At 42.7% G+C, this 22,359-nt stretch overlaps 1 protein-coding gene across 3 annotated transcripts in view; it reads right to left on the minus strand.

Annotated features, from left to right (window-relative positions):
- The window catches only part of LOC135523754 (protein shisa-6-like), a 65,992-nt gene that overhangs the window by 14,716 nt on the left and 28,917 nt on the right, over positions 1–22,359 (minus strand). Inside the window, exon 5 of one of the 3 annotated variants that reach the window (XM_064950631.1) lies at positions 8,499–8,537. The exons of the other annotated variants lie outside the window; for them this stretch is intronic. Coding sequence (XP_064806703.1) covers positions 8,499–8,537 — 39 coding nt within the window. The remainder of the gene's footprint in view (positions 1–8,498; positions 8,538–22,359) is intronic. 3 annotated transcript variants of the gene reach the window in all.

Here is a 22,359-nt window from a genome sequence, read left to right on the forward strand (position 1 = left end):
CTTTGGCAAAGTGGGTGGGGTTATATCCTGCCTGTTTGCCCCCGTCTCAGGGTATCGCCAGACAGGACCACAGTGTCTCCTGACCCCAGTATTTATGCTGCAATAGTTTATGTGTTAGGGGGCTAGGTTCAGTCTGTTATATCTGGAGTATTTCTCCTGTCTTATCTGGTGTCCTGTGTGAATTTAAGTATGTTCCCTCTAATTCTCTCTCTTTCTCTCAGAGGACCTAAGTCCTAGGACCATGCCTCAGGACTACCTGGCCTGATGACTCCTTGCTGTCCCAGTCCACCTGGTCCTGCTACTGCTCCAGTTTCAACTGTTCTGCCTGCTGCTATGGAACCCTGAATTGTTCACTGGATGTGATACCTTGTCCCGGACCTGCTGTTTTTGGACTCTCTCTACCGCACCTGTTGTTTCTAACTCGGAATGATCAGCTATGAAAAGCCAACTGACATTTACTCCTGAGGTGCTGACTTGTTGCACCCTCTACAACCACTGTGATTATTATTATCTGACCCTGCTGGTCATCTATGAACTTTTGAACATCTTGGCCATGTACTGTTATAATCTCTTCCACCAGTGTAAGACTGGCTGGACTGGCCACCAGTCCTACACTGGTGGCCACTCCAGCCAGAAGAGGACTGGACACCCCTCAGAGCCTGGTTCAACTCTAGGTTTCTTCCTAGAGAGGGAGTTTTTCCAAGCCACCGTGCTTCTACGTCTGCATTGCTTGATGTTTGGGGATTTAGGTTGGGTTTCTGTTCAGCACTTTGTGACATCGGCTGATGTAAAAAGGGCTTTATAAATACATTTGATTGATTGATTAATAAAGTGTTTTTTTATGGAAAGTTATAACATTCTCGGGAACAATTTTAGAACGACTTTAAATAGAACAATGAGGAAACCTGTAGGAAACTTTTTTTGCTGAAATACTGAAATTACAACAGAAGAACTTTGTTTTTTTTAGAACATTCCCAATGTCAAACCAGTTGGATAATGTTCCTACAACTACCAAAATGTAAATGAAATGTAACAAAGCAATTTGTTTATGAATGTAGCTGGCTTGGGGTTAGGTAAAAGACCCAGTGTCGTCAAAAACATGACTTCTGGGTTTTAGATTATTTCCAAAATGTGAGGTAGGAATAATACTGTGAAAAAAGACCGCCTGAAATTTCAGCCTGTTTTAGTGGGAGTTTGGCCTGCCTGGTGACATTAATAGACCAGTAAAAAAGAGAGTTCCAAACCCCTCTGTCAGTAACAGCCAGTTTTCAGTTTTCCTCTCTCCACTCTCCGACAGTCCTAGCAAAACCCGTGCTTGAGAAATTGCTCTTGCTAAGAAGCTTCAATTTTACCAATTGAAAACAATCACAGTAAGGTACTTCATTGTTACCCAGAAATGTTTTAGATATTGAGATAAAAATGGCTGCATTGGCCCCTTTAAAAGAGGGACGGGCAAAAATATTGTTGGATTTGAGTCAATTTAAAGACGCCTGCCTATTAGCTGTATCAGTTATTGGTTCTGCCAGCTGAATGAGAAGGAGAGAAGGAGATAAGCACAGGGACTGAGCATATAATTACACTGTATATTGATTATTCCTGATTGAGAGGTTAACCAGGTCTCCAATCTAAATTGATAAAATGGGTATTTTGTCTGTCTGCAACTTGATGACGCAGCTGTGCACTTTGTTTGTTGCCAGTCAAACAAAATGAGATGATAAACCCAGATTTATGCCGGCTTGTGTGGTTCCGTGAGGTATTTGACATCATCTCTCTTCCTGTAGGCACATATTCCATCATATTAATATTAATCAGTATTTTCACACCTGATACAGCACATGTGAGCCTGCATATTAACACCCAGATGGCTCAACACTGACTCACTATCCTGACATAACTTATCCTATCACACAAATCATGACATAACTTATCCTATCATACAAATGATGACATAACTTATCCTATCACACAAATCATGACATCCAGGAATGTGGTGCTGGTAAAACTGTGGGTAACGTCAGTGGAGATAAGTGGTAAGCTAACCTTAACACTAATGCTAACCGCACTAATATGGCACAATTGGTGCATAAACACCTAGTAATGTATAGCCCACCAATAAATATCTTAGCATGACTCTCCTTCCAACTGGATGCGGCAATCTGAGCACATTGTTAAAGCTCAGGGCTTAAGAATCCTTCTAAACTTCCCATTAATGTTAATGACATCCTGTGAGAACACTCCAACCCTCAGTAATGAGGACACGCCAACCCTCAGTAATGAGGACACGCCAACCCTCAGTAATGAGGACACGCCAACCCTCAGTAATGAGGACACTCCAACCCTCAGTAATGAGGACACTCCAACCCTCAGTAATGAGGACACTCCAACCCTCAGTAATGAGGACACTCCAACCCTCAGTAATGAGGACACGCCAACCCTCAGTAATGAGGACATGCGAACCCTCAGTAATGAGGACACGCGAACCCTCAGTAATGAGGACACTCCAACCCTCAGTAATGAGGACACGCCAACCCTCAGTAATGAGGACACGCCAACCTTCAGTAATGAGGACACTCCAACCGTCAGTAATGAGAACACGCCAACCTTCAGTAATGAGGTCACGCCAACCTTCAGTAATGAGGACACTCCAACCCTCAGTAATGAGGACACGCCAACCTTCAGTAATGAGGACACGCCAACCTTCAGTAATGAGGACACGCCAACCTTCAGTAATGAGAACACTCCAAATCTCAGTAATGAGAATACTCCGAACCTCAGTAATGAGGACACGCCAACCCTCAGTAATGAGAACACTCCAACCCCCAGCAATGAGAACACTCCAACCCCCAGTAATGAGAACACTCCAACCCTCAGTAATGAGAACACTCTAACCCTCAGTAATGAGAACACTCCAACCCTCAGTAATGAGAACACTCCAACCCCCAGTAATGAGAACACTCCAACCCCCAGTAATGAGAACACTCTAACCCTCAGTAATGAGAACACTCCAACCTTCAGTAATGAGAACACTCCAACCCTCAGTAATGAGGACACTCCAAACCTCATGTAATGAGAACACTCCAACCTTCAGTAACGAGAACACTCCAACCCTCAGTAATGAGGACACTCCAAACCTCAGTAATGAGGACACTCCAAACCTCAGTAATGAGAACACTCCAACCCTCAGTAATGAGGACACTCCAACCCTCAGTAATGAGAACACTCCAACCCTCAGTCATCAGTGATCCCTTTGAAAAGAGAAAAACAGAAAACAAACAAGGTCATCAGTGAGCAGAGGGTGAGCAGCTGTGTATCTATCCCCTATCCCCTCTCCCTCCTCCACCCAACCCAGAGATGGGTCCCTAACATCCCCTCCAGAGCCCCTCGGGGTGTAGCAGAGTTGGTGTACGCAAACTCTTCGCCTTTCCTCCCAATACAAAAGACCGTTCGGAAACACAGTCATGCAACAACTTCCACATTCTCAGGCAATTTGAACCCTTTCACGTATAAATTTTAGTTTTGGGATGATTTTGGTTATCATAAGGGTATCATAATTGCCTGACTGTCTGACTATACAATTTCACTTAATATGAGTGAAAATTATAGGATGACATTTGGTGTAATTGCTCAACCCCTGCCTGATCTTTTCGTTCTAAATAATGTGCAATGACATTTTCACAGATGCATCTTCCATTTATTTTTCAGTATTTGAATAAACACATGTGTATGTACATGCGCCTGTGTGAGAGGGTGTCAGACCAGGGGTCTCTCTATCCTATTGGCTTTGTTGACATCAAAACACTGCCAACACATCTACCCTGCCCTTCTCACCCCCTCTCCTCCCTCCCTTTTCCACCTCGCCGCGCCATGGGGCTGAGAGCCACTGTGGACTTGGCATTTAACAACTGACAAAGAGTGTTAACATTTAATCGCTAAATGTTAACTGCCAGCTTGACTCAGTGCGGCGGGCGGGGAGACTTTATTTTACCAATGGATGGAACTTCTGTCTCGTTCTGCCTTCCGCTCATCCCAACAGTGGAAACAGCTTATTTCTGACCCAATTGTGGCACCAGCGATACTGGTTAGGAAGTTATATCTAATGCTGCTGCCTCCAAATGTAGACCTATAGAACTCATTTTAGACTCAGTGTGCCTAAGTCTCTGGGTGTTAGACTTAAGTACAGCCAGACTTTTATAGACTATAGGCTAATCATTTAGAACCTGACCTAGATTAACTGGTAGAAGACTATGCCAGCTGATGGGATAATTAAAGTCAGTGGGGCAAACATATTTTGTTTATAAGAGGTAATCATATACAGTAGCCTACAGGATATAGAATGGCCAGTAGTATTAGCCTGTTCTAGAATGGCAGTAAGACATGACAGAATAACAGTAAGAAGTGCCCGTTGTCATGTAAAAATCCTCCCAGTGTGAAATAGTACCCAATTGTTCTGATTGTGTTGTGATTGTGACGTCATGTTGTAAAACCTCTCCCAGCGGGAAAATGTTTCCAGTTCAATAATTGCACGTGCGTCTCTTTACGTGGATGGCTGAGCTTGTGCGGATGTTTCTCTCACACCCTCCCGTAGTGCCAACGTCTTTGTAATCGCAAAAGATCTCTCCTCACATCAACCCTCAGGACATTGACGCGCGAGTCTGGGTGTTTATATGCTGACCTCACACCTCAACAAGCTTCAATACTCCTGGCCACCATTGATTGGCAGATGTGTGAAACAAATGTGCGTGCCCACAGAGCAGTTGTTCAAGGTCGAGGAAGGGTGTGAGAGAAACATCCGGGCTGCGTTTCAAACTCTTTAAAGATACACCCTCGTCCACATACCCTCATTCCCTTGGGGGAATCTCCGCGGCCATATTTGTCGTCGGTCCAAATGATTAGCCAAGCAAGGGAAGTTTGCAGCGTAAGCCCCTCAGCCCTCGATTTTAATGGAGTTTGCGAGTGTACAATTATGTTCACTTAAGGGCCTGAAACACCGCATAATTCAATTCGTGATGATTGTACATCCACTAAGAAAAGTCTGCCAAAACTTAAAACCTCAACGTCAAGATGGAGTCAGCATACAAGTGTAAGTAAAAAACAAATGTAAATAAGTTAGAAATGGTGATACTAATGCACAAACACGTCTAGTAAAAGTAATGATGCTTTTGTTTGGTTAGCTTCGGAAATTGTAGAAATAAAACATTTTCCTTCTTCAGAAGTTCCAGCTAGGCCGGCTAATGTTATTTAGCTAATTAATTTGCTAGCTATCATACATTAGGTGTATATTTAAGCAATAAGGCCCGAGGGGTTGTGGTATATAGCCAGTATACCACAGCTAAGGACTGTTCTTATGCATGATGCAATGCGGAGTACCTGGATATAGCCCTTAGCTGTGGTATATTGGCCATATACCACAATCCCCTAAGGTACCTTATTGCTTTTATAAACTGGTTACAAATAATTAAAGCAGTAAAGCAGTAAAAATACATGTAATTAAAGCAGTAAAAAGACATGTTTTGTCATACCCATGGAATACGGTCTGATATCCCACAGCTGTCAGCCAATCAGCATTCAGGGCTCGAACCACCCAGTTTATATCAATATATTATATATTTAATATAAGTAGACATGCAATCATTATTGACTGTAGCGCATAGAAACACCCACAAGCTACCGGTGGCTGAAAACACAATCATCGCAGGATGAACGAGTGACGAGTTTACGGGCATAGGCTGTCCATTTAAAAATCATTCCTCCCTCGCCTCTTTCCCAGCAAGTGTATACTCATCATACGTCCTGATACGTCATCAGAAGCATCCACTTATTTTAAGGGCTGAGGGAAGAGGGTGTGTCTGCAACATTGAAGGTCCCCAAGAACAGTGGCCTCCATCGTTCTTAAATGAAAGAAGTTTGGATCCACCAAGACTCTTCCTAGAGCTTCCCAAACTGAGCAATCGGCGGAGAAGGGCCTTGGTCAGGGAGGTGACCAAGAACCCGATGGTAAAATGTTTACACTGGGAGAAATTTTACAGCATGACGTTACTGTCAGAACGATTGGGGACTATTTCAGGCTGGGAAGATGTTAACATGACAGGTGGCAGGTAGCCTAGCGGTTAAGAGCTTTGGGCAAGTAATTGAAAGGTTGCCGGTTCGAATCCCCTGACCGACAAGGTAAAAAATATGCAAGGTACTGAACCTTAATTGCTCCTGTAAGTCGCTCTGGTTAAGAGCATCTGCTAATTAACTGAAATGTAAGTGCCAGTTTTAGAATGGTAGCGAGCATTCCATTGTCAGTGTCTCATCTCTCTCAATAACCCAAAGGCATTTAAGGCTCACCTGCTGCTATAAATGCCAATCTTTGGTGACAAATGTGTGTTCATTTAGCAATATGATGGATGCTGAACAATCATCTACCAGAGGGACCCTGTGTTGTCACATTATAAGACTTTTTTTAAATCTTGTATTCTAGACCTCCGAGGCCAGAGTTTCACTGACATTTACAGAGACCTTGAGAGACCTCACAGTCTCTCTAGACAACGCAGAAGATAATGATGTTCACCACTATGTCTTGGCCTCCTCAATTCACATGGGACCAAGAAGAATAGACAATATGTCAGGATTCAGTAAATGGAAAAAAATACCTCATACTTATATTTTCACACCCCAACTGTTCCGTTAGAACTATACTGATCAGAAAATATAAACGCAACATGTGTACGAAGTTACTGAGTTGCAATTCATATCATTAAATGTATTAGACCCTAATCAATGGATTTCACATGACTGGGCAGGGGCGCAGCATAGGCTGCCACTCACTTGGGAGCCAGGTGCAGCTAATCAGAATGGGTTTATCCCCACAAAAAGGGCTTTTGACAGAAATAGCCCTCGGTTTCATCAGCTGTCTGGGTGGATGTTCTGGTGGACATTCCTGCAGTCAGCATGCCAATTGCAAGCTCCCTCAAAACTTGAGACATCTGTGGCATTGTGTTGTGTGACAAAATTGCACATTTTAGAGTAGCCTTTTATTGTCCCCTGCACAAGGTCCACCTGTGTAATGATCATTCTGTTTAATCAGCTTCTTGATATGCCACACCTGTCAGGTGGATGGATTATCTTGGCAAAGGAGAAATGCGCACAAACAGGGATATAAACAAATTTGTGCACAAAATTTGAGAGAAATAAACTTTTTGTGAGTATGGAACATTTCTGGGATCTTTTATTTCAGCTCATGTAACAAGGACCAACACTTTACATGTTGCATTTATATTTTTGTTCAGTATAATAAAGTAATATCTCTCTCTGTGTAAATTATTTTTTACATACCAGCTCCCTCGTAGTCCTTCAGACTGTTGGTTGTGAGGACAGGAGAAGGGTTGTAGTGTCGCTAGCAAGGATAAGCACAGATTTATCTGATGTCTTCTTTAAGTAATAAGAAGTAACATCATTCAAAGCTGCCTTTATCCGTACCTCTAGAGAACTCCTCTTGGTATGTTGAGGACTGAAAGAGTCCAGGAGCATAGCACAAACAAACAAACAAACAAACAAACAAACATACATACATACATACATACATACATACATACATACATACATACATACATACATACATACATACATGGTATAGTACAGTAGCTAGGACCTGGGTATAAATAGTATTTTTATCCCTTCAAACACTTAAGCTGCGCTTGGTTTAGTGGAACCAATTAGATAGTCCCGAAAGTGCCAACAATACCAATCCAGTGCGCTGGGTGAGCTAAACCAAGCACACTTCATGTATTTGAGAGAAAACACTGTTTTGACACAGGCCTGATGGTACAGTAGGTTAGGAAAAGACGGACAGTATGGGACAGCTTGGGCTTATTAAGGCACAACACGATGGAATAGAAAACCACTTTACTTGTCAGGTCAACTGCAATGAAAATCATCAAGAGATTTTCTCATTTCCATTTCCACTAAGATCATCTTATAGCCTACTAATAGTCCTTTAAAAAATAGTTTTTTTTACGCAATTGGTCATCTTTTGATTGCCACTTTGTGGTCAGGGGTCACTGAAAGTGCCACTATGGGTTAGTTGTGCTTGAGATTTTCTCTTTGGTTGATAGACCTTGCAAATCCACTGTGGGTGAATTTAATTAAGGAATTAGCTTTTTCAAAAAGTTTCACAATATGTTTGAGATATTTCAATAAGACAAGATAAACTCCTAATCTTTGCAATTGACTTGACACTGATCTAGATGGTCTGCAGCGAATGTACACAAACAGATGTCACACATGATCCACCACACACAGTGACAGGAGCTAGAGGTCACAGGTTAAAGGTCAGATAGAGGTCAAGGAGAGACACAGAACACTCAAGGTAAAAGTCACCGCTCACCACAGATATAGGATCAGATTACCTTAGGCCCAATCCTAGCCTAACTATTAGGAAGTTGATATAAGCTCTGACCGTGTATCAGTGATTAGGAGCAACCTTTACCTATTCCACACACAACGGCCATTCCTACCATGGTGGCTTTGGGAGCGGACGGGCCAATGCTTTTCACCTAGAATACAGAAGGAACCAGGCACAGTAAGTAGTGGAGAGGACAGAGAGTTTACAACATATCAAACCAAGAGAGGAGAGCCAGATAGAGCAACAGAATACAGCTGAAACATCAGAACATATTATATATTTTCTTTCAAATGTCACATTTGCCAATCAAATAAAGAAATGGTATTGTACAGATCACTTCATATGATCACATAAGTAGAAATGAATGCAGAACATTTGATCAGCCCTTACCAAAGGCTATGCCACACACTCCAAGTAAAATACAGCTAACACCGGACTGAACACTACGCTACTAGATTAGGTTAAAGGAGGTAAAGATTGAAGGTTATATGCGTATAAACGAGATGAAATGTGAGGAAAAATGAAGGTTGGAGGAATTACAAGAGAAGAAGGGCTGCAGCTTAAAAGGATGGCAAAGAAGGTACAGATCCAATACTAGAGGAGTAGAAAGGGGGAGATGAAATGGAGAGATGAAAGAGACGAGGAGATGTAGAAGTCAGCTGTGTTCTGTACACCATGTTACCACCGAGGCGTGTGCACACACGCACGCACACCCACCCACGCATGCATGCACACGCGCATGCATGCACACACATTGTTGGGTGTGAGGGTCCAGCCATGCGAAACTTTGATCCATCATTATAGATGATGGATCAGCTCCTCATACAGGCTGCCTCCCACACAGCAACAGATACTGATATTTGAAAAAATTGGTTACAACCTTATTCTAAAATGTAATAAATAGTTGTTTTTCCTCATCAATCTACACAAAAAAAACATAATGACAAAGCAAAAACAGGTTTTTAGAAATGTTTACTAATTTATAAAAAATGATAAACTGAAATATCTCATTTTCATAAGTATTCAGACTCTTTACTCAGTCCTTTGTTGAAACACATTTGCAGGCAATTACAGCCTCGATTCATCTGGGGTATGACGGTACAAGCTTGGCACACCTGTATTTTGGTAGTTTCTCCAATTCTTCTCTGCAGATCCTCTCAAAGCTGTGTCAGGTTGGATGGGGAGCGTTGCTGCACAGCTATTTTCAAGTCTCTTCAGAGATGTTCGATTGGGTTCAAGTCCAGGCTCTGGCTGGGCCACTCAAGGATATTCAGAGACTTGTCCCGAAGCCACTCCTGCGATGTCTTGGCTGTGTGCTTAGGGTCATTGTCCTGTTAGAAGGTGAACCTTGCCCCAGTCTGAGGTCCTGAGCGCTCTGGAGCAGGTTTTCATCAAGGATTTCTCTGTACTTTGCTTCGTTCATCTTTGCCTCGATCCTGCCTGTCCCTGCCACTGAAAAACACCCCTGCAGCATGATGTTGCAACCCCAATGCTTCACTGTAGGGATGGTGCCAGTTTTCTCCAGATGTGACACTTGGCATTCAGGCCAAAGAGTTAAATCTTGGTTTCATCAGACCAGTTTTGGCAAACTCCAAGCGGGCTGTCATGTGCCTTTTACTGAGGAGTGGCTTCCATCTGACCACTCTATCAAGGCCTGATTGGTGGAATGCTGCAGAGATAGTTGTCATTTTGGAAGGTTCTCCCATCTCCACAGAGGAACTCTGGAGCTCTGTCAGAGTGACCATCGGGTTCTTGGTCACCTCCCTGACCAAAGCCCTTCTCCCCCGATTGCTCAGTTTGGGAAGCTCTAGGAAGAGTCTTGGTGGATCCAAACTTCTTTCATTTAAGAATGATGGAGGCCACTGTTCTTGGGGACCTTCAATGTTGCAGACATTATTTGGTAACATTCCCCAGATCTGTGCCTCGAAACAATTCTGTCTCGGAGCTCTACGGACAATTCCTTTGACTTCATGTCTTGATTTTTGCTCTGACATGCACTATCAATTGTGGGACCTTATATAGACAGGTGTGTACATTTCCAAATCATGTCCAATCAATTGAATTTACCACAGGTGGACTCCAATCAAGTTTTAGAAACAGTTCAAGGTTGATCAAATGGAAACAGGATGCACCTGAGCTCAATTTCGAGTCGCACAGCAAAGGGTCTGAATACTTATGTAAATAAGGTATTTCTATTTTTTTGTTTTTATACATTTGCATAAATGTGTGATTATGGCCTGTTGTGTGTAGATTGCTGAGGATATTTTTTATTTAATCAATTGTAGAATAAGGCTGTAACGTAGGAAAATGTGGAAAAAGTCGAGGGGTCTGAATACTTTCCGAAAGCTCTGTGGGCCTACGTTCCCCACCTCTGGCCCTCGCTACATATTCGTCGCAAGACCCACTGGCTCCAGGTCGTCTACAAGGCCATGCTAGGTAAAGCTCCGCCTTATCTCAGTTCACTGGTGACGATGGCAACACCCATCCGTAGCACGCGCTCCAGCAGGTGTATCTTACTGATCATCCCTAAAGCCAACACCTCATTCGGCCGCCTTTCGTTCCAGTACTCTGCTGCCTGTGACTGGAACGAATTCGCTGAAAAAAAATCGCTGAAGTTGGAGACCTTTATCTCCCTCACCAACTTCAAACATCAGCTATCTGAGCAGCTAACCGATCGCTGCAGCTGTACATAATCTATTGGTAAATAGCCCACCCATTTTCACCTACCTCATCCCCACAGTTTTTATTTATTTACTTTTCTGCTCTTTTGCACACCAATATCTCTACCTGTACATGATCATTTATCAATCCAGTGTTAATCTGCAATATTGTAATTATTCGCCTACCTCCTCATGCCTTTTGCACACATTGTATATAGACTCCCCTTTTTTTTCTACTGTGTTATTGACTTGTTAATTGTTTACTCCATGTGTAACTCTGTGTTGTCTGTTCACACTGCTATGCTTTATCTTGGCCAGGTCGCAGTTGTACATGAGAACTTGTTCTCAACTAGCCTACCTGGTTAAATAAAGGTGAAATAAAATAAAAAAATAAATGCCTAGCAACACACACACAAACACACACACACACACTGATTTGTTAAGTAGTTAAGTAGTAGTATGAATAAGTTACAACCCAACACAGCCCTGACCTCACTATGACCAGATACAGCCCAGAACAGGTCAGCTAGTGTGTTGCTGTGCATACATGTGTGTTGAGGTGGGAAGGTACATTAATAATACAGACATACAAACACTTTAAGTGACTTGAAGCCTTGACCTAAAGAGATAATGGAATGCTATGGCACGATGTCTAACACACTGAAATCAGTTTGAAATCAGCCAAAGAGAGATACAGATATCCAGCACGGTACCCTATTTCCTATTGTGCACTACTTTTCACCAGAACCTTATTGATATGGATCTACAGTACATGTAAGACATTGGACTATGTCCCAAATAGCACTTTATTCTCTATGTAGTGACCTGGTTAAAAGTAGTGCACTACATACAGTAGGTAATACATTTGGGTTGCAGATTTGGACTTATATGTACTTCCATATCTATATTTACTACATTAGAGACATTCTGTTCAATACTAAATGGATTGTATTGAATATTCCATGTCTATTCGTGGCTAACTTCTGTTCATTGACAGTTTAGAAGAATGATGCCCCCTTAGGTCACATTGTTTAACAATCTGTATCCTTTGTTTCACCTATATCTACTGCTGACAGGTAGGGAGAGATGATGTCATTCACAAGTCAATGGTCAATGGGTTCATTCCAATTGGCAGCTTTGGCTGACTCTTTAGCCTTGGGTTTTTGGCCGTGTGTACACTTCAGTACAGGGAGTCTATAGCTGCACCACAACGAACCAAACAAACCCACTGGGGGGGGGGGGGGGGGGATGATTGCAGGGGCGTCATTCACCCCAGAGATCTGAGGGGACAAAAAGTATGTGAGGATGGCTGTGGGGTGATCCGGAGGGAAGCTAGGCCCCCTCGACCGTAAGTTGGAGAATTTTGCATTTTTCAAACACTTGAAACAGCTTTTTCCTTCAATCTAGAGCCATAAGCATTATGCTTAATACTATTTACTATTGAGCTGTATCCTGGTGGTTGTTTATTTAAAGTGACTGGATATGCTTCTCTGCTTCTGCTAAAATCTTGGTGAAAGATTGAAAGGAATGTGAGACTTATGTACTTGCTTATGTACTTGCTTTTCTAAAGTCTACCAAACTTGCCAGCAGGCATTCCAGCTAAGATAGTTAGACTCGCTAGATACTCTAAATTCATTGATACCCTGAAATGGCTTCTTGGTAGCTAGTTATGAGAGTGGGACATTGGGAACAACAACAACAACAAATATTGACAAATCTGAGGAGGCACATAGTCCTGTTCCTCCTTAGGGCATGAGGCCTCTGACTGGTTGAATCAACGCGGTTTCAACATCATTTCAATAAAGCAATTCAATGTGATGACGTTGAATCAACATGGAAAACTGATTGGATTTGCAAATAGTCATCAACGTCAGGGAGACATTTCAAAATTATTATTTTTCTTTTTAATTCACACTAGTTGACAACTCAACCAAATGCAAATCAACGCTAGATACTGAAATGACGCCTGTGCCAATGGTGTGAATGCTATCGTGACTAAAGCAACAGAGATGTCACTGCCCTGAGGGAGACCCTCAAATGGCCAGCCTAGCTTGTCTACCGTCAGTGAGAGCCAATGTTTGCGAAGATTTTCATTTAGATTTGTGCTCAGGGTAAATACTTCTACAATGGCCCTGGTGTGTTACTCCAGCCTTCTACTCCGGCCTCCGCAGCAACATCCCTATAAGTCTGATGAAATCAATGAGCTGACGTTAGCCTGCCTGGAGGTCATTTCAAGAACAAATGTGTGGCTTTTTGCAAAACACACACAGATAAAGGACGATTAGAGAGCTAGAATAACATTAAAAATGCTTCTCTCCCTCCACGTCGCTCCTCCCTTTCCCTTCTACCTTTCCTCCTCCCTTCCCAACCTTGCTATTTTCATTCCTCTCATCTCTCTCTCTTCTTCCTTTCTCTCCTCTGCCTCTCTCTCCTCCCCTCTCTCTTTCATTTATCACTCTTCAAAGTTCAGTCAGTTTGTTCTGTGTGAGCAACACCCGAGAGTCATTCAGCATATAGCATAATCAATTGGCACGGTGTTTCTTCTCTCCATCTCTCTCTGTCTCTCTCGCTCTCTCTCTGGTATAACAGAAAACAGGCTGGGACTGGGTGTGATGTCATGTACTGCATGTGTGAGTGAGTGTTTGTGTTTCTGCTTCCCTGCTGAGTGCGTTGGGCTGTTATCTCTCCCTCTGATATCTCATTACATTACATAACAAATCTGCCTGATAGCTAGCATTATCATCCTCCTACAGCACCAGAAGCCATGCGAGATGATTACATTCTTAATAGCGTCATATGTCTTTGATTTTAAAAAAAACACCACATATGCAGGTGTGTTGGTAGGACTCATATCACACCTGGGATTTGAGTCTCCTGTGACACAAGTGAAAGAACGCATTGAACCAATATAGAAGAACAGCAGTAGAAACGGATGTATTTGGATGGGCTTGAAGGTTTCAGTGAAAGTGTTTAAGCAAAAGATTTAGCTGCTCGGAGCTCCCTTAAAGAACAAATACCAGCCACTGATCCCTACTGTGTAGCTTATGCAAATCATACAAAGATACAGTCGATTTACAGAGGTTTAGAAGTGTGGTGCTAAATATGCATGTTAAACTGATACAGTGGTTTGGGATCAGTCAGGCATCAAAGCGGATTGTGTTGGTGATAATTAACAGCAGCACAGAGCAAATGTGTTGTCAGAGTTTACCAGTCTGCTCTGAAACAAGCTTTCTTCATTAACTCTCCATCTAGCAGCAATCCCCCAAGCACAAATAGAAGACAGAGAGCAAGAGAGAGAGAGAGAGAGTGAGAGAGAGGGGGGGTAGAGAGAGAGAAAAAATATATTAAGGTAAGTAAGAGAGGGAGAGCGAGATTTGCTAAAAATGTAGGGTGATCAAAGTGAAAAATGCTGTTTTAATTCCTGGAATAATATTGTCCTGTCGACAAGCTGATTACAGAGAAACACTGCTGCAGGAGAGAGATGGGGAGGGAGAGCGAGAAATAGAGACAAGTAGAGCGCAAGAGAAAAACAAGCAACTGAAACCCACAGATGAGGCCGACAATACAGATGCTGTAAAATGGCAGGACTATAATGCTCTCTCAAATGGAAGGACTATAATGCTCTCCCAAGCATCAATCTGTGGGAAGACTCTCTTTGGCCAGTTGAGGAAGTTTCATTTGAGGGGCTTTGACCTCTGATCTGTTCAGATATGCAGTACAAACATCTCGTACCGTTTACAGTTTTAACGTATCCCGCCGTGCTGCTAAGACCTGAATGATACAACATTTGAGATGATGATGATACACATCTCTCTCTCTCTCTCTTTCATTCTCTCATTCTCTTTCTGTGTGATCTCTGATGTGATCTCTGATGTGTTATGGACAAATAACTTCTCACACCGTGGCAGAGAGCCAGCCACCTCTGGGAATATTCCCATATCACGTCATGCTTGACATGCTTTACATTTCCAATGTAATTGGAAATCACATCCGGATTCAAACCACAGTAGTTTCCTTAAATGACCCCCCTACTCACTGCAATCACAACAGTGTTGTCGGGCAAACTAATAGGCCACTGTTTTGACATGTTATGTAATGCGTTCGCTTTCACATTGGCTAAACAAGTCACACAAACACAATGGTTTGTTTCCTCTGTTTCCCATTCTCTCCTTCTACTGTACAATCAACCCCAGCAGGAGTCTCAGTATCCAGTCTCCTGCCAATACACAGAGCTAATTCCAAATGCATTAATGATCAGACTAGGACAATACTGTTAACAAAGGCAAACGGTGTGGGTGTGCTGTCTGTGTCAGGGAAAAAACACGCGCTTTTCACAGTTGACTGTCAGTCGTTTGCTAAAGATAAAGGCTTCCTTAAGCTTGACAGGGTATGTAAGACCCTGGTTGCAAGTGAATTATGATTTGTCAAGAGTGGTACAAAAGAGACATAAGAATTCAGTGTCATGCCTTGTGGGAGGATTGGTGAGTTAATAAAACAAATAGTTTCCACAAAAGAGTGTTGAATTAGAATCTGGATGTATTGATCAAGAGTTATCCTCTGGCCTATGGGTGAGTGAGGGAGGAAAAACAAAAGAGCTTGTTGAATATTTCCCCAGAGGCTTCTTTGTGTTGTTCATACCACTGATCTGGGTATTGGGGAGAAAAGCCTCTAACCTTCCACGACCTCCAGATATCCCTCTGGCATTGCTATTTTCATTCACTTTTGTTTTGCTTCTTGACAAATTTGTGATTTTCATAAGTTCAAAAGGGTGACCTGACTATGAAATTACAAATAACACTCAAAGTCACATTACTTTTGATGAGCAGAATGTCCCCTTAAGAGCCTTGCCCTCTTGGCTCTACGCATCACCGAACATTCAAAAGCTATAACCATACCCGACAATTTGCCGTGGGTACTTTGGGTGTTGGGCGAGACAAATTTGAATAATGATTAAGGGCATTTAATCTACCTCGGCCCCAATTGATATGCCAATCACACTGGTAAATCTAGTAAACCATGTCAGTCAGTCAGCCTCCAGCGGGAGGGGAGAGGAGGGGAGAGGAGGGGAGGGGAGGGGAGGGGAGGGGAGGGGAGGGGGGAGGGGAGGGGAGGGGAGGGGAGAGGAGGCCCAAGGACAGAGCTCCTTTCAGTAGCTCTTTAATTACTGCTGGCAGCGGCAGCCATAATGACCTAGAGTCATTGAGAATCAGTGAGCAGCCCAGGGCTACGGACCAGAACAGTAGCATTTCAAACCGTTACAACTTTATCAACATTTCAGAAGAGTGCCACAAGCTAAAGCGCCAGCCTTGATCAGAGCATAGTAGATTAGCATCCGTGTCAATGGTTCATGAGATGAACTTTATGAGGAGCACATCATGAGCAGATCCTAATGTTGCACTGTGAGTCACCATCTGTTTACTCATAGGGGAGAACACATGCAGACACACACCACAGGGGAGCTGTAGTGGCAATGTTAATCCTGATGTTATATTGCCATCAGTGGAGGGATGAAAATGAATTAAAGCATCTTAATCAATGCCATGTTTGCCTCCTTCAGTCTCTGATGATGATCCACCTCCCGGGTGCTGACAGACTGAGTTAACCTTCTGAACCTTAAAAAAACATCCTGTAAGTACCAAAACGCATGACTCACTTTGTCAAAAAGTTTGGAGAGGGTAACGTTTTCAAGTTCTGGCTAGATAATTGGTTCTAACCTCTACGAGCAATGAATATGTAGTGTGTAGTGAGAGGCTGAGGGGCTGAGGTGAGGGGTGTCACCGTGGGGGGCCAGGAAAATGCCTGCCAGATTCTCACTACCATCCAATTTACTGCAGTAATATCCCTGTAGAATTAATTTCCCGAAAAATAGAGCCAATTTGTTCTGAAATGAGTTATCTACACGGCGAATGCAAGGAATCCTAAATCGTGCGTTAAATTTGTTTTAGCATAAGACCTCCAGTTCCATGACTTTATAGAACTCTAGTTTTGTCTTTCTTGCATTATTTGTATCTAGAAGTGTGGTACAAAATGTCTTTGTGTCTTTTGTGTGTTCTTACAACTCTCATTCTGAATATACTCTTCCAAATAGATGAGACGTTGATTTTGCTCCTATTAAATGGGAAATACACATGGAACAATACCTGTTGAAACCATTCAAAATCACTCAGTTAGCCAAGACGAGTGATTGTCAAACGTGAAGAAATCGTTCAAGAAGAAGAAATATATAAATCGGAAACCAGCCATCTTTCTCTGTCTTTTTATTTATCCTCTCTCTTTTTATTTATCCTCTCTCTTTTTATTTATCCTCTCTCTTTTTCTTTATCCTCTCTCTTGCCAAGAGGAAGAAAATAATCCTGTGGTTTAAATAAAATAAAGTATATATTCTCTTCACACCGAAATCTCACTGAGATAACACAAACATTTACTCAGCCAGAGCCATGACATAAACAACTTCACATATTCAATATTTGTAAACAATGAGACAATCTTATTCCGGCTCCCCTCGGTCTTGATAATGATACTCTTCAAGACGATGGTTAGTCAAGGACGCCTGTTACAGTAGTGTTTATTTCAACCAAACATTTTTTACTGAAAATGTATGCTGACAGTTTTCTTTGAAGAGTTTGATTTTCTGTTGATGCAAGTGAAATATTTGTTATTGCTTTATGGAATACACTGTCTGCAAAGAAATATTGTAACTTAACTTTGATCTGTGTAACAAGAAGAGTCCTTTCCCAGTGAGACCCAGAAATGTCCACATACTGTAGGTTTCCCTTAAGACAAACACAAATCCTTCCAACAAACCCCAGTCAGATCTGTCAAAAACACGAGCTACAATGGGCCTCTGTGAGTATATATAATTATTATGTTCAGTAGAAACTCTTTCTTTCTCTCTCTCTCTCTCTCTCTCTCTCTCTCTCTCTCTCTATCTCTCTCTCTCTCTCTCTCTCTCTCTCTCCCTCCCTCCCTCCCCCTCCCTCCCTCCCTCCCTCCCTCCCTCCCTCCCTCCCTCCCTCCCTCCCTCCCTCCCTCCCCCCGGGCGTCATATTTCACATTGGCATGCATTCAGTCAAATGAAGGGAAGGCAGTTTGATATATGGAGGGGCTCCAGAGATGAAGCATGTCCCCCGTGATTGCTCCCACAGCCATTACTCACATAGCCTGGTGATTACAGAGACTACATCCCAAATGGCACCCTATTCCCTATATAGTGCACGACTCTTGACCAGGGCATAGAGCTCTGGTCAAAAGTAGTGCACTATGTAGGGAATAGGGTGACATTTTGGATGCACTTGAGTCTGTGGCTTGACTGCAGGCTGACTGTAGGAGTTGACGGCCATGCCCAGCCTCATGAGGGAGCAGTCTCCACGGAGAGAGACCCAACAACAGCGGTTCACTGGTAATCTTTGACTGCCAGTCTCAATCAGTGGGGAGTTATAATGGATAATGTACAAAGCTATCAATCACCTTGTAGAGGGGAAGGCAATGGGGGGATCTATGCAGAGCAGCATTGGGAGGTGCTCCTCCAAGACAATATACTGTAGCAGTAAACAAATGGCATGTTTAAAGTGCAGAGGAAATGTATTTGTTTGAACCAGTATCCTGATGAGAGTCGCAGCCTTCCCTTACAGCAATAGAACGACCTGTTGGGGGAGGGAAGTGGTTTTGTGTATTACTTTTCATAAGCACTTTGACATGTCAAGTGATCTTTTTGGTATTTGACATTGCAGCTACAGCAGCACAACAACAACGTTACTGGCATCATGACATGTCAGCCTATTTCTCTTTGAAAAGGTTAAGTTGTACCCCACACATTCCTACCGCTAGTTAAACAGTCCATTAAGCAAGCATTAGCGACACAGCATTTTGTTACTGGTCAAAAAACCAGAGTACATTACACAATAATATATGCAGCAGTCTGCTTTCAAGTACCCATTTGAAGAATCTATATTGCACAATTTACAAATGAGACTACATATCTGTACAAGTTCATTTTGTGCCTGCAAATAATATACAGCAAACGGACAGTAAATTCCTTGTAACCATGGGCAGGAAAAGCTGCAGTAATAATTTGGTAAATTAATTACTACACTGATTTACCTGTCTGAGAACACAACTCCTGCATATAGAATGATAATAGTACTCATAAAAAAGCCGACTAGATTTCACCCCGTCTACATGGTAGGATTAGGTACATACAGTATTGGTTGAAGAAAATAGGTACTTTGTGAATGCTTACATGCTGACCAGACTGGACACGTCGCGTGCGTCGCAAAATAAATGTAGAAATCCATGTTATTCAATTATTTCACCCACACTGGTCGCGCGCACCAACGAGGGCTAAAATAGAAGTCATTCCTATTTCTGACGCAGATCGCGCTGAAAGTCATCTCCTCATTGGTTTATAGAAGCAGGTACCCACGTGCCATCTCCTCATTGGTTATACCCACGTGGGTGATTGAAAGATTAACTTTGTTGCCAGTTGTCGTGGTAATACTATGAAAGTTTAGATGCCGATCACCATATAAGTTCAAAGATGAAAAAGCCTGGAAGGAGGAGAGATGACTAGAAACGATTCGGTTGGCCGTTTTATGTGTGGATTAATTGTCGGAGTAGAGGTCCTTGTGCATTTCAGGTAAAATAACAACTCAATGTTTCTATCCCAGGACAAATTAGCTAGCAACAGCAAGCTAGCTAAATAGGACAAATTAACGCTAGCTAGCATGTGCAAGCTAGCTAGCTAAATTGCCATACATGTTTCATGCTTTTCGACCTGTCCCCAAATTAATGTAATTGGTTCAGAGTTTGTTTTGATATTTTAACCTGCGTGTCGTGATCGCGTTTGGTGTGGGGGGACAAAATAAATATATGCACAATAGCGCACGTTGGCGCACCCGCGCAGCCGGTTTGGGTTCCGTGTTATGCTGCAGCCTCCGAGCAGGACAGCCTCTATTCAGTGAGGAATGGGTTGCTACACTACTACTGTACTGTATTGGCTCATCAGTCCCAGTCAAACTGCACGGTCAAATTCAATTAGAGCAAATTAGACAACATTAGTTATGCCCTATTAAATTATTAGGGGAAAGTCATATCAAAGAACGGTTATATAATCTTCTTTTTTTCTCATATTCTTTCCATTTTTTCTTTACAATGACATCTTTAGCCACATCTGGCCAACCTTAAATGTGGGTGAACACTCTATGCTATATATGTCAGGAAATGCCCAGAATTGCATTGAATGTTCAAAATGCAGAATCATAGATGGCCACCTCAGGTGGACGATGATTAAAACGTCCAGATGTTCCCTAATGAGTGGAGCTAACTAAAGCTTGTTGAGCCCTTTCAGAAATAGGCCATGACCTTGGTTAGTCCCCCTTGCCTGACTGAATGCCCAAATGAAAACAACTCCTATTGGAGGGATTAAGCATTATGTAAGCTCTTTGAGAGGATACTAATTGTCTGTTAATAACAGTTCACTACCACAATATGTCAGAATGATGCGCGTCATGGACTTTGAGATAATCTTTTCAGGGGCAGTAATTTATACAGTAGCTAGATAGCGGAGCATCTCCGTGGCGAGCCCACCGTGAGCCTCTGGAAACAGCTCTAGCTAGCGGGCTCATGAACGAGCTAACAGGCCAGCAGTTAATGAGCCCCAAGCATTCCAAACATCATCAATCCAGACATCATCCACCAGAAACACTTTACATTTTTGTGACTACATTTCCCAGGGGGCAGCTGCATGACTGATTCTTCCCAGTTTAATTTAATGCTCTCTTGCTTCCCTAGATTGCTTTATCTGCCAGACAAAACCAGCGAAGCTATGGAAACACTCAAACTCAATCCTCAGATGAAGCCTGTTTTGTTTTCTCTCTCCCATGAGCTGACTAAGAAACGATGCGCCACGAGACAGCGGTATAAGATTTTCACATCCAGCTGTTAATAATAACACATTTTTAAAAAAGTCTGGAGAGAAAAACATTTTTCAAAACTTTGAAGCAGTATTGCAGCATCAACTTTTCTTTGTAAAGCTAAACTTTAACCAGCACTTAGAAATAGCTGAATTTCAGACACTAAAAAAAGATAGAATACTAATTAACTATGGTGTATTACTAATTTATGCCACCTGTGCATACCAATTGAACTAAATGTGAGGTCCTGAATAATGCAAAACCTGCTTTTGTAGGCAGAGAGAGAGTTGCCAACTTTACTCTATTCCCGCCCTCGACGTCCCTGTCTTTGTCTCTTAGCGAAGGCTAAAGCACAGAACCACACTTCTTAAAACAATCCCCTAATGCAAAGACTTTGGAGAAATTATAATTATAGGCTTTAGGGAAAGTTCACAGAGTCTGTGACTCACCTATGGAATGAAGGTCAGGCTATACGTGTTTTCGTCGAATCACAGATCTAGGGTCAGATTACCTTAGCCCCAAACCTAACCTTAACCATTAGTGGGGAAGAAAAAATATCTCTCTCTGAATCCGTGTTTAGGCCGTTAGAGGCAATTTCTTCTACCAGCTCCCTGTTTCCCATTACATTACATCTCTGTAAGTGAGACACGTAACAGGCCAGGGCTGAGAATGAGTCTGATGTGATATTGATAGTGTTGCTCCAGTCAGCTTGGCCGGTCGATGCTTTCAGGAGACAGATCAATGGCTGTGTCCATGAGATGAAAAATATAGGAGAGGAATAATGTAGCAAGTCCTCCAGCCGGCCGACACAGCAAATTTCACCTTCCACTGTTCTGTGTTGTGTACCATGTGTGGAGCTAGGCTTGGCTGACACAGTATCTGTCCATTAGCGGCCCTTCTCCTTTGCTTCTCCTCTCCCCCTCCTTTCCTCCTCCTTCTCCTCTCCTCCCCGGGCTGAAACATGCATTGTCAAGACTTCCTCCAATAACTACAACCACAACAACAACAGCCTACACTGATGCTGACCAGAGGTGATTTTGTACTACACATCCAGTCCCCCGTCGGGTTGTTTATGTGGACAAGTGTGTCGTGTAAACATCACAACATCTGACATCACAGACATGCTTCTGCTGGCTCCCAAGCATGTTAATGGTGCGTTGGAGGCAACCGGAGGACTAATATTGTATTGTCAGACCGACAAAAAGAGAAAAGCCAAGAAGAGAAAAGCTCACAGAGTTGACAGAGTAGACTTTTGTGTTGACGTTACTGGAATAGGAGAGCGCAGGCCTACAGTTTCACTGGTGTGATGCTCGCCTTTAAGGGTATTCCCTCTGGATTTCTGACTGAGCTCTCCACTGAGGGCTTCACTGCCAGAGTCATGCTTTTAGACATCCAACCAGCA

Source organism: Oncorhynchus masou, chromosome 31 (assembly GCF_036934945.1).
Source record: "Oncorhynchus masou masou isolate Uvic2021 chromosome 31, UVic_Omas_1.1, whole genome shotgun sequence".
Classification (NCBI taxonomy): Eukaryota; Metazoa; Chordata; class Actinopteri; order Salmoniformes; family Salmonidae; genus Oncorhynchus; species Oncorhynchus masou.